This window comes from Oreochromis aureus, linkage group 22, assembly GCF_013358895.1.
Source record: "Oreochromis aureus strain Israel breed Guangdong linkage group 22, ZZ_aureus, whole genome shotgun sequence".
Taxonomy (NCBI): Eukaryota; Metazoa; Chordata; class Actinopteri; order Cichliformes; family Cichlidae; genus Oreochromis; species Oreochromis aureus.
In genome coordinates this window covers 12022791-12035440 of record NC_052962.1, presented here as the reverse complement: position 1 = coordinate 12035440, position 12650 = coordinate 12022791, and the positions used below count along the sequence as shown (strand labels likewise).

General features: G+C 40.8%; 1 protein-coding gene across 1 annotated transcript; it reads left to right on the top strand.

Moving 5' to 3' along the window:
* The first annotated feature begins 6090 nt into the window (after window positions 1-6090).
* On the top strand, window positions 6091-11600 carry LOC116320537 (1-acylglycerol-3-phosphate O-acyltransferase ABHD5-like). The gene is made up of 8 exons (XM_031740159.2): window positions 6091-6109; window positions 7194-7278; window positions 8157-8239; window positions 8350-8761; window positions 8990-9141; window positions 9994-10105; window positions 10204-10384; window positions 10580-11600. The coding sequence occupies exons 2-8, from the start codon at window positions 7235-7237 to the stop codon at window positions 10697-10699; spliced, it is 1104 nt and encodes a 367-aa protein (XP_031596019.1). The 5' UTR covers window positions 6091-6109; window positions 7194-7234; the 3' UTR covers window positions 10700-11600.
* Window positions 11601-12650: the final 1050 nt, after the last annotated feature.

Genomic DNA, 12650 nt, shown 5'->3' with positions numbered 1-12650 from the left:
ACGTGTGCAGCTAAATGTTGATTTATATAAAAAATAAAGCAGAAGAATAAAAACATGATTACTGCGAGGATCTTAATTAAAGTGTAACATAATCTGGTTATGTAGAAAACGTGTGTCTAGCCTGGGTGCTCTTTAGGGTTTACAGGAAGTACAGCTACCTGCAGCAGGCCTCCCATTAACCCCAGTTCAGATGGTTTGGATGCTCTCGAAGGTTTCATGTTGAATTAATTCAAATTCTGAAAAAAATAATAAAATAAAATATTGGTCTCTCACGTAGGGATGCACGGATATATGTGCCTAATATAGCCCAGCACTGAGCTGAGTACAATTTTGATTGTGGTGCCCCGACCTTTTGAAAAATTCAAGGACAACATGTCTCTGCTGGACTATTCCTAATGGAATGGGAATGGGAAGCTGTGTCTGCAGAACCACACTGTTGTTGACTTTTTAAAAATTTTTCTTTTCGCTGTGAGGTTTTTGTAATTTGATTGAGGCTCTGTGAGAAATCTGAAAACCTCAGCAGATGAGACGTGCATGAAAATCAAACAGAAATCAGTGTCATCTGCCCCTGATTTAAAAATAAACATCAAAGTCTGTCTGTAAAAACCTGTGTCACTCCACTTGGAGGAGTCACTAAGCAAAGAGTAATCATGTTAGTCTGTGTTTTAGTGGAAACTTTCAGAGCCTGGTGATATGGCTGAATGCTGCTCTGAGGCAAATCCCAAACCAAATGCCTTTTTTTTTCCTGAGAAATATGATTTTTTTAACAACAAAAATATCTTTCAAGAGCGCTAATTAGACTCAACGTCACAATCGAACACTGAAGATCAATCATCGTGTGCTTTCATTTTACATGCAGACCTCCATTTCCCCTTGTGACCCTCCATCAAGTGTCCTCGTACACCCTCTTCCTCTCTGTATTTGTCCCTGAGGGTTTTACCATCCTGAGCTGGATCAAGTCTCAGTAAAATCAATAGTATCCATTCATGCAGCTTTTGCATGACCACTTGAACATGCACAGACACTGGCGTTACTTCACCTTCATATATGTATAATTAGAAAAGACTCTAAATGATTATTGTCATAATCCCCAGACAAATTAAAGTTTCTTTACATTATCTCATGATGGACACAGGTGTTAATATCAGGAACATCCGTAGTAACCCCTGTGGTGGCTGACGGGTCCAGCGCAGAGTTTTTAGATAGTCTGAGGATAGAAATGAGGATGGAGGACGGAGAGAGTCAGTGGAAAAGTGAGCGAGAGGAGAGGACGAAGGAAACTAGTGCAGAAAGCGAGACAGTCAGACTGGCCATTATAAATCATATCCGCTGTTGGCGCCGGCCACGTATCCTAGCAACCAGACAGACCCTCCGCCTCTCCTCCATCCCCATCTCTTTCTTCTGCTAACAGCCTGGTCACTGTTATTACCCATACTGCACTGGGCTATGGCCCATAAACTCATGGCAGAGTTTGGTTTGTGCTTACAGTTTGCTGACTGATGTAAGGAAGGTTTGTACTGAGCAAAGCTGCACACAGTGCTCTCTAACGCACACACAACATGTGACTGAAAATATTACAGTACCTTCAATTGCTGTATTCTGGATGGTCTTATTCATTCATTGATTCGCAATATAATCCACAAAAGAGCACAAAAATATGGACTGGTTTAAGAAATAGATGATAAATGATTTGTAACAAATTACATTAAGAAAAGCATACAATGTCACACACATGCCTGTGTGGACAATAGCTATGCTGAACGTGGCTACATTTATATAAATACAATGTTGCTAACTCTGCCATCTGTAAAACACGGAGGAGGGTCTGTCATGGTTTTGGGGCTTCATTTGACCCAGTGGTGAAAATCAAAATTGATGGAATTATGAACACAGGAAAGCACAATCAGATCACTGATCCACCATGCAACGCAATCTGGTTGCATCTGATTGGCAACAACTTCATGTTTCAGCATGACAATGACCCCAAACACAATGCCACTGCAGTAAAAGCAGACCCGGATTGGAAAATAGACAACAGTCATGGATAGGCCTCCCCAGAGCTCGTACCTCAACATTTTTGAAGCGGTGTGAGATCATCCTGACATAGAACAGAGCAAAATGCACCCAACATCCAAAGAAGAGCTTTGAATGTCCTTCAAGAAGCCTGGAGAACTATTCCTGAAGACGACTTAAAGAAATACGAGTAAGCTTGCTTAAGAGAGTTCAGGCTGTGTTAAAGAATAAAGGCGGTCCATACCAAATATTTCAAGCTCATCAGAATTGTGCCTTAGATATTATATTTCCATGTATGTTTACATATATTTATATGAACTACTGAAATTTCTAAGCACTATATAAAAAAATGAAGAGTGGCTTAAGACTTTTGCAAAGGTCTGTAAATAATAAATCAACATTTAAATTATCCTGCATCTTGCTGGTTTTCTGATATGCATCACTGCATGAGTTAGTGATGAAATACAAGTCACTAGACTACAGTTCAACAGTCATACACTTTGAGATTCCCCTGCATTTCTTAATTTTCATTTTGAAGGATTGTTTTCAAAACACCTGCATCCTGACATTCACTTGCTGTTCAAACTGTCTGTTTGTGAGGGGCAGCCAATCAGAAAAAAACGGTATATCTGTAATAAGTTAAAACAGTTTATTGCAGACAGAAAATGAACTGTAAGTCATGCTGTAACTCTAGTGGAGTCCACCAATAAAAAAAGCTGTAAAAGAGCAGAATAGCGCTCCTTTTGTATGTAACCTGGTAGTGTATCTTACTGGGATATAATTTAGCCTTTGTGATTTGCTCTTTTGTGTGAAAATTCAATAGTCTTTCTAACAGGAAGCGATGCCACACATGTAAAGATGGACTTTAACCTGACACGCCATTACGTCAACTACAACTGAACAAAAATAATAATCAGAATTGTTCCTTTTATGTTGCTTCTAAAGATTTTTTCACACGTGTCTCAGCACTAAATATATTACAGTAGTTAGCAACGCTTTTGGTGTTTTTCCTTTTCTGGACATTGTATTTTGGGACAATAGCACACCTCTACAGCACACACTTCTTTATGCTTTAAGTACTCTGTTTTGGGGAAGTACACTTAATCGTATGCCCTTTCCAGTATAAACACATAACATACTCAAAACCTGCTTAGCATTACAATGTCGTATTGATTGGGGACTCAGCTTCAGCGTGCCTGACTCCTGTGGTTACTTGACATCTAAATGCAGTATTTTTGTCAGGTAATTTAAATAATCGGTGGAAACTGGTGGAATTTTTTTGCTAAACCTTAACTGACATACAAAATAAAACTTGACTTAAAGACACATCTAAATATCAGTGTAAAGATCTCTGGGAAACTGTCTAAATCTGATGCATCCACTCTGATATCGCAATAAAGCTGCACACCTGCAGTGATTTTACACTGAATTGTAAAGGTTTTGCCATGTTTTCTGAAATTTCCTCCTGATTGTCCCAGGACTGGTGAGACTGAACAGACTCTTTGTTTAAGTCAGTCTGGTGCCAGACCACGGGTTACTGATTTTGATCCTCAGATAAAACAAAAGGCTCGAGCTAGCATGACTAGCACTTGGCTGTGATGCTCGACGAGCAGGCTGGCTCTCTGCTGCAGCTTTATGTAGTCTCCTCACTAAAAGCTTCACCCAGTTACTGGTCTCCAGACAGTTACGGGCTTACCTCTGCTCTTTGGACTTGGCTACTGCCTCATTGTCTACTGGCTTATGAAATTTTGAGTACTCAGCAGAGTGAACGGACAGTAACACACAGTGAGAATGAGTGTGCGCATCTATGGGAGCAAAGGAAATGAAGCACTCAGGAACCACTCAGTCAACCCATAGTCTGAGAGCAATCACAAGTGGGTGGTATGAGAGGAAAATTGTGTTTGAGGAATGAAGGACAAAGTTGCCAGAGAGTGTGTGTCTAACTGTGCATGTGTGTGTGCTCGGACGTATGTGTGTGTAAAGGAAGTACGCCACCTTGTGGACCAGGATTGACAGGAACCTCCTGCTATTGTCTATCTGTGAGACAGAAAATGAAAGCACAGGTAGTCAAATGTTGATTTGTCCTTATATAATGTACTGTATTAAACATAGGCAATTTGCTGGTGAGGGATCAGGGGTGGATTTCCATTCTTTGGTCTACATATCTTTGTCTCAGGCTGCTTAAACAACAGCTAAACCTAAACTAAAATTACTTTAGCACTGCAATGCTATACTGCAAACAAGGCTAAAATAAGAATTCAGCTTGCACTGAAAATAAAGACGACACTGTCTGGGGACCAAATACACTTCGATCCATGAGAGAAAAGAAATGAAAACAATCCAGAGCAGAGGACAGCAGTCGATCAGCAAAGCAAACTGTTTTCTTATTCTGACACGTAGGAAAATACTGTAGCGACCATCTTATTTATTCATTTTACTGGTGATGGCATGTCGCGCTGTTGCATTTTAAGATTTATGTTAAATGTTGAAGTGGTACATGTGGACAAATGGCGCTACAGTAAATAAAGATTTGACATGTTAAAATAGCATTTAACCTTTTTCATAGTGCTTGACTGTGTGCACTAAAGGCCAGTCACACAGGCCTAGAGACCGCTCCATGACCGTGTGGCAACTGCTGGCTGTGAGGGAAAAATCTCCATTTTTCAACTGGTTGGTGACTGGTTCCTGGAGGTTGCTGGCTGTTGTTAAAACTGCACTCACAGGCCTAGAGGCCTAGAGACCAGTCAGTGACCCTCCTGGCAGCCATTGTCGCTAGATGAAATCAGACACAAAGAAGATGTTGCACCAAAAAAACCTTTTGGAATAGCTTTGGTCTCTAGCAGATTGATGAAGTTACCTGTAGGTTGCATGTTTGTATGTGAACACTCACAAACTACTCTTGGAGTTATAGTGAAACTATGAAAACCGGAAACAGAGATAGTTTGCTTTCAAAGTAAAAGTTGTGCCTTTTGAGGAGTGTTGGGTGCTGAGCTGAGGCACAACTTTTACTTGAAAGGTAAACCTTTTCAGTCTCTTTTGCACTTTTCACAGCTTGACTAAAGCTCGGAAAGTAGTTTGCAAGTTTTTGCAGAGAAGTTGGCGTCTTCCATGCAAACTACAGGTAACTGTGGTAACCTTACAGTGACCAAAACATTTACAAGGAGGTTTTAGGTGCAGCACCTTTTTTGCAAGTGATTTCACACAGTGACAGCCACCTACCTCCAGGAACCATTCACCAACCTTTTAGGGAATCTACAGTTTTTCTCTAGTGACCAGTGGCTATGTCACGTCCAATATAGTGGATAACTCTTGAGCTGCGTCAACATGACGTTCTGCGAGAAAACTGAGATACCTGAACTATTTTCATTTTTAAAAACTGGTTTTGTATCATTCAGTATTAATGGTGCCCTCGCAGATGTGCACGTTACCCATGCCATGTGCACCAATGCTGCTTCCATACCATCATGTTGATATCTGCTTGATCATTTTTTAATCTCTTTTTCTAAGGTATTCTAGTCTTAACCGTCATTTATGACTGTATTCACAAATTGTGCTTTAGAGGTGTTCCTGAGCCTCTGCAGTGATTTCACATGTAGAATAATGGTGCAACCTGAGGGGCTGAAGATAACGGTCATTCAGTATGGATTTTAAGGCTTATCCTTTGCTTGCATGGACCACTCCTGAATCCTTAAATGATATAATGTACTGTAAATAATTAAATAATTTGCCATTTTACATCCAGAAACTTTGCACTTTAAATACATGCCCACACATGCTTTCACAGAGTGTTGTCCCTCAATTATGTGAAAGAGTCAGCCTGCCTAGGACACTCTTTTTAAAACCAATTATGTTACTGACTTGCTTCTAATCAAGCTAATTAGTTGAGATGGCATCACACACATTTTTCAGTCTTTTTGTTTTCCCCTTAGAACTTTTTACTTACATTTTACTCAACATCGGATGACATTTTGGTGAATTCATTAGCAGACTGTTACCCGATGAGGCTTTGCAAAACACACAAATAACCTTTAAATGTGCAGCTAGAACACACTAACTGCGGGATGATTTCTTGAAGGATACTCATGAGCTTTTCAAGGTTAGCATGCCTATAAATCCATAATGCCCTCCCTTTAAGAATTAATGAGAATCACAGTAAGAGTACAAAGATAGTGAAGGGACTATTCCTGCAAAAAACATAATCATACTTTACAGTCACATCCTTGAAGATAATGAACCTTTCATGTAATCTGCCTTATCTTAAATTATACTAAGAAAAAAGGATTAGAAAAAAGTTTGATAGAGATCCAACGTGACTCATTTTCTCTGTCCATTTTAGCCTGCATGTAAGCTTGAAGGGGGAAAGAATATCCTTGGGTTTGTCACTACAATACCTAAAAAACAGATGTATTTAAATTTTATATACAGACAAAAAAGACCTCTGGCTAAAAAGGGGCCTGCTGTTTGATGTAATTTAAATAAACTACTTTTACAGGATTACTTTTGTCATAGTAGCCATAAAGGCAGATGATAGTTTAATATTTAAAACAGGCTTTAAACAGTTGTTTCTAGAATTTTTTTTACAACCTAATATAATTAAATATAAGAATTATGCAAGTGGCATTAGTATAAACTTTTAAGGGAACAATACATATTTTTGGAAATGTATGTAGGTAAACAGTTCAAACACTCTCGTGCAGGAATCTCATTTGTTGCAACTTATGCTAATTAGCATGCCAAAGCTAGCTCTAATACAATCCGAGTGTGGCTGGCAACTCTTTAAAAACGGTTCTTCCTTGGTTTAAGAGTTTTATAGCCTACATTAGTTCGTTTGTATTAAACTATATGAGACTTGCTGTGCAAAAGAAGCACATTAACAATATAAGTTACACAAAGTTAAGAAGGTGACGTAGCCAACCTGAGTACAGAGGTTCAAATCATGATGTTACTTTCAAGTACAGTTGGAAAAAACAAATATGAAGCGCTGAAAAATGCCAACTCCAAAGAATTAAATAACCCCAAGAATTAAATGAGCGGAGGGATGGCTGAACTCTAATTTATTATGAAATGTACAGCATTCTTATTAAGCAGCATGTAGTTATTATGTTAGGCAGCTGTTTTATTTTCCGTCCGAATGTACCTGAACGCAGCACCACAAATTCTTGACCGTAGTTTTTCCACAGGTTCGTAAGCTCGGGAGGAGACCCTCACAGCAGGCTACACAATGCGAAGGATGGCGGAGGAGATACAACCTGCCAAGGAGCAGAGGTGAGTTGTTTTTGTTTATTTCTTCCTTCTTCATGTTGGACATGCTACTTGTTTTTTCTTGTTCTTGTTTTGTTTCTTCTCAGCGTCAATGCTGTTCGTTTGTGTGACAACAAACACAACTTTGTTCTCTTCGTGTGAATCCGCATTAGTGTATTCACAGGTAGATTTAACAAATAGACCCATCCACACCAAACCTATAGGAAAACGGTGTCATGTTAATATACAGGCCACCCGCTTGCTGGCAAACATCCAAAGTGAATATTTTTCGAGTCCGAATCTTCCTGTTAATTCTGGCTGATGTGTGACTTCCTATACAAAACTTTATTGTAAAAAAATACTTTAAAAAAAAAAATCTTATCTTAGGGTGACCAAACGTTTTGCACTTGTTGACTTGTAAAACCCTATATGACTTTTTTATTTTTATTTCACCATTCATTAACTGCACAGAGAAGGCATCGTTAAAATATGTTAAAGTTTTCTTTATGCAAACAATATTATTAAAGTTCTTCATGACTGGGCCAAGTGTCCTCTTTTTCGAAATCTAAATATGGTCACCCTATCTTATCTGCGTCTGCCTTTGTCCTCCAAATATTAAAATCGGGCTGATTCAGAATGCATTAAGTGACAATGGGATTTCCCAAATTCATTGGCACATTTTGTTAAAGACATTTGACCATAAGGGACCCAAAATACACAGAACAAAGACATGTTTGGGCTTCTTTCTGGACATTGATTGCATGTTGTTGTCAAGTGCTGCATACCGGCAGCACTGATAACAAAAATATCACATAGCCAAAGGTCAGTTTATAGTTTGGTTTGCACATGCTTTATGTGTCCTGCGTGCCTGTTTTTGTGTATCCTTTCTGTCTGAGTCACAGCTCCTGGATATCAAGTTGGCTTCCCTCCTGGTGTCCCACCTCTCCTTCTCAGCTGAAAGATGCTGAGGAAAAAATCCTCAAGAGTGAGTGTGTCTGATGGAGCTGTTTCCAATCTGTAGTTTATGTGTTTCATAAAGTCAGAGTTAAAACAGTTTCTCTATCCCTCCCCTATAATCTTTTCCGTCTGCTGCAGCTGTGAAGCGGCCTTTCTCCAGGCAGCACATTCGGATATCGAGCGGCAACTACCTGTGGACCTTAGCTTTCTCCACTCAGCAGCAGCAGTCAGCAGCCCTGTGTGTCCCACAGCCCCCAACCCAGCCCACCACTCCTTTGGTTTTGTTGCATGGCTTTGGAGGTGGTGTCGCCCTCTGGGCTCTCAACCTGGATTCTCTCTCCAGCAGCGGACCGGTATACGCTCTTGACCTGCTGGGCTTTGGCAGGAGCAGCCGTCCCCAGTTCAGCACCGACCCCAGGGAGGCCGAGGATCAGTTTGTGGCAGCCCTGGAGGAGTGGAGGGAGAAGGTGGGGCTTCAGGAGATGGTGCTGCTGGGACACAACCTCGGAGGATACCTGTCTGCGGCCTACACACTGAAATACCCACACAGGTGCTTTTTGTGTGTTTGTGTGCGTGCATGTGCTTGCGTGTGTGCGGGTGAGAGGACATAGTGCCAGGTGGTTTTCTAGTTTAGCCATCTCTCATTTTTTTTTGCACCACTTGCCAGATAAACTACAAGCCCATATATAAAAAAAGAAGTAAATGTGTGCAGTTTTAATTGAAATTCTACATTTTAGTTTGTACATTTGATCAGGTAACTGCATGTGTGTGTATGCAGGGTGAAGCATCTGCTGCTGGTGGAGCCGTGGGGATTCCCAGCACGCCCAGAGAACCCCAACCACAACTCCATCCCAATGTGGATCAGAGCAATTGGTGCCGTCATGAGCCCCTTCAACCCTCTGGCTGGTCTCAGACTGGCTGGACCTCTAGGTTAGCACACACAAACACACATTTGTACCTGAACAAACACATATTTGTTTCTCTTACGCATCTGTGTATTTGGAAAGTTTTTAACTTCTAAGTGACATATATTTATCAGCAGCAATGGGGTTGGCTTAAAATGTCCCAGTTATCTAATCCATGCCATACCACTGGTCTTTCATCATTTCAAAATTAATCCCCCAGGAAAGAAAATCATTCCTATAAAAACAATATGATTTTAAAAAATACAATAAGTATTTTAAATACTTCCATCCACCAGCCACTTCCATCTTTATGCTTACATGAGCTCGGGTAATGTTGGTAGAAGGCTACCGAGGTATTGCCAGATGTTCTTCTTGCCAGCAGTGTTTTCCAATTCTCGCAGGGAATTCTGAGACAGTTCCAGGCCAGATAAGATGTATAGTCTTAACTTTTGAGTTCTGGGTCTATCCAAGTATCTTCTGGCTGGGAACGCCCCGAAAACCTCCAAAGGAATTTGCGCAGGAGGCATCGTAATTTAAATACACATATACCTTCCTTCCTAACATCTCAGGTACGCCGCTATGAGCACAAGAAGCCCCACCCACCTGCTGTTATATATTGTTAAATATTCTGTCTGTGTGGGGCAGCCAATCAGAAGATAATTGGGCTAAAGAGAGAGGATCTAAAACTGCTTATTGATGAACTCGGATCAAAATGACATAAATATGGATTACTTTGAGCAGTAATTACTCTGGAAGAGTCAAAGAACGGGGGAGCGGTAAAGCACCGAACATCAAACGTCTGCTTAAGGTGTCTTTGTTCTATTCAAAGGTCTGAACTGTAACTAAATCTCCTTCTTTTTTTGTGCGTCTCTTTTAGGCCCGATGCTCGTCCAGACCATCAGGTCAGACTTCAAGCAGAAATACTCCTCTGTGTTCAGTGACTACACTGTGTGTGACTACATCTATCATCTAAATGCCCAGACTCCGAGGTGACGAACATTTTAAACTATCCATACACAAATATGTCCATTCTCAGAAGATGTTTGGAGCTTGTGCATTTTTCTTTTTTTAAATTTTTTCATTTCAGTGGCGAGACGGCCTTTAAGAACATGACCATTCCCTACGGCTGGGCTAAGAGGCCCATGCTAGACAGGATCGGCCAGATCCGGGCTGAAATTCCCATTTCTTTCATTTATGGATCCCGGTCCAGTATTGACAGCCACTCTGGATATGCATTCAAGAAAACCAGGCCAGATGTGGAAATCCGAGTAGGTTCTCTATTTTACATTTTGCACCTTCAACTTTGTCAGTACAAGGTTCAAAAGACATTTTAAGCAAGATTTTAAGCATTTTTAGTGCATAAATCTGCCTGTATGTATGTCAAGTTACTTTTATTTGCCTTGTGGAACGGTGCCACCTTTATCTGAAAACTGTTTCACCTCCACTGTGTGTGGGCTTGTCAGGTGATCAGAGGAGCGGGCCATTATGTTTTCGCAGACCAGCCAGAGGACTTCAACCAGACGGTGCTTCAGATTCTCGCCAGGATGGAGGAGAAATGGAAAGGGGAAGGAGCAGAGCAGTGAGAAAACACACAGGAGAGCCAGAGAAGTGTTTTACTGTAAGACTCTTCATCAGTGCTGGATTGAGGATTCATCATTCCACGGTCTAATACTCCATAAGGCCCAGGGTCTGAAGTCAGATGGTGCCACAGGTTTATTTATCCTGCCTCGAGCATATACAGTTTTGTAAATAATTGTGAAATGCAGCCAGTGTTGCATTTGTTGCTAAATGTTTTTGAGATTGTGGGAAGAGGAGCTGGGTCTAACATTTTTCCTAGAACCTGTTGGGAAACTCTTATCTATAAAAATGAAGAAATGTCATCTCAAGAGAATTAGTTGTTTTCTGTATGGGTCTAGACAAAGTAAACAGACTGTTCCTTTTCTGACCCCTCACCCGCTCTGTGAGAGATATGAGGGAGAAGTAAGTGGGGCAAAGGGCTGGATGGGATTTTTAGGAAACCTTTTCACTTCTAAGAAGAGCCTCTATGACTGTGTGGAAAGTGGCCAGCAGATGGCAGTACAGTAACAGCCTGCGTGCACCAGCGCGCCTCTGTTTTGCACACTCGTGCCAGCGAATCCCACACAAAGTAGCCTCACATGCATATTGAGTTGAGTGACCTACTCAGGAGACCTGGACAGTGATGCTCTAAGAGCAGTACGGCACTCGGCTTGCTGCTAAGTCACAACTGCAGTGACAGAATAGGGTCAGAGATGTGTGCTGGACTAAAAATAGGACTTCTGTTCAAAGACGCATCAGCATGAGGGAAACATGTTACTGTGAGACATTAATTTTGTGAATGTGTGAGTGTGCAAAAATACTATTATCTGTCCTTTTGTTTGCTCTTTTTCCAGTCGTATTGTACACTCCATTAAATCCATTTTTAACCTTGTTTATTGTATAACTCAGTAAATTGGAGAAATTGAAGCTTCATCTTCTTTTGTAAATTTCCACAATAAAATAAACACGACACAATTCAAAACACACACATCAGCCGCAACATTAAAACCACTGACAGGCGCAGTGAACAACACTGATTATTTCAGTTTGCCTAGAAACCTTAGGTCCTGGCATATATTTGAATGTTACATGCACAGCCTGCCAAAACACTGCTGCAGACACAGCTATGGCAAAGAGATATTCTCCCCAGCAGGAAAATACACCCTGCTGCACCTTATGCACTGAGAAACAGCACAAAGTAAAATAAAATTGCACTGAGCTAAATTTATGGATTTTATTTATCAACTCGCCTTATATTGAAACATACAGATCCTACAGTGTAAGTGAAACAACCCCAATGATCCAACAATTTAAAATGAACAAGAGCTTGGCAACAGTGGGGAGGAAGAGTTCCATTTTAAGATGGGAGAAGGGAAGAGGAGAAGGAAAAAAAGAGCACAGCGATCAGAAAAAAATAAAAATTATGAGAGAGAAAAGTCATCATTTTGACAGGCAGACGATGGGATACCATATAAATGCACCGAAAGTGGAGTTCAAGTGCTTAGTGCATCATGGGAAGTCCCCAGGAAGCCTCAGTCTATAGCAGCCTGATTAATCATTCAGTTCAGTTCAGTTTTATTTATATAGCACCAAGTCACAACACCAGTCACTTCAGGCTGCTTTATATTGTAAGGTAAAGACCCTACAATAACACAGAGAAAGCCCACATAATGAGATGACCCTATGAGCAAGCACTTGGCAACAGTGGGAAAGAAAAACTCCCTTTTAACAGGAAGTAACCTGCAGCAGAACCAGGCTCAAGGAGGAGCAGCCATCTGCCACCACCGGTTATTATCAGATAATATGGTTCTGTGAGGTCTTTAAGATATGATGATGTCTGGTTATTCAAGACTTTTTATGGAAGGAGAAAGTCCTTGTTAGGACTCCTCACTCTTCAGGGAGGTTTTGGGACGACCTGATAACAAGGAAGTACACACATCGAATTTAGAAGCAAGAAATGCATTGACTAGTTTTCCG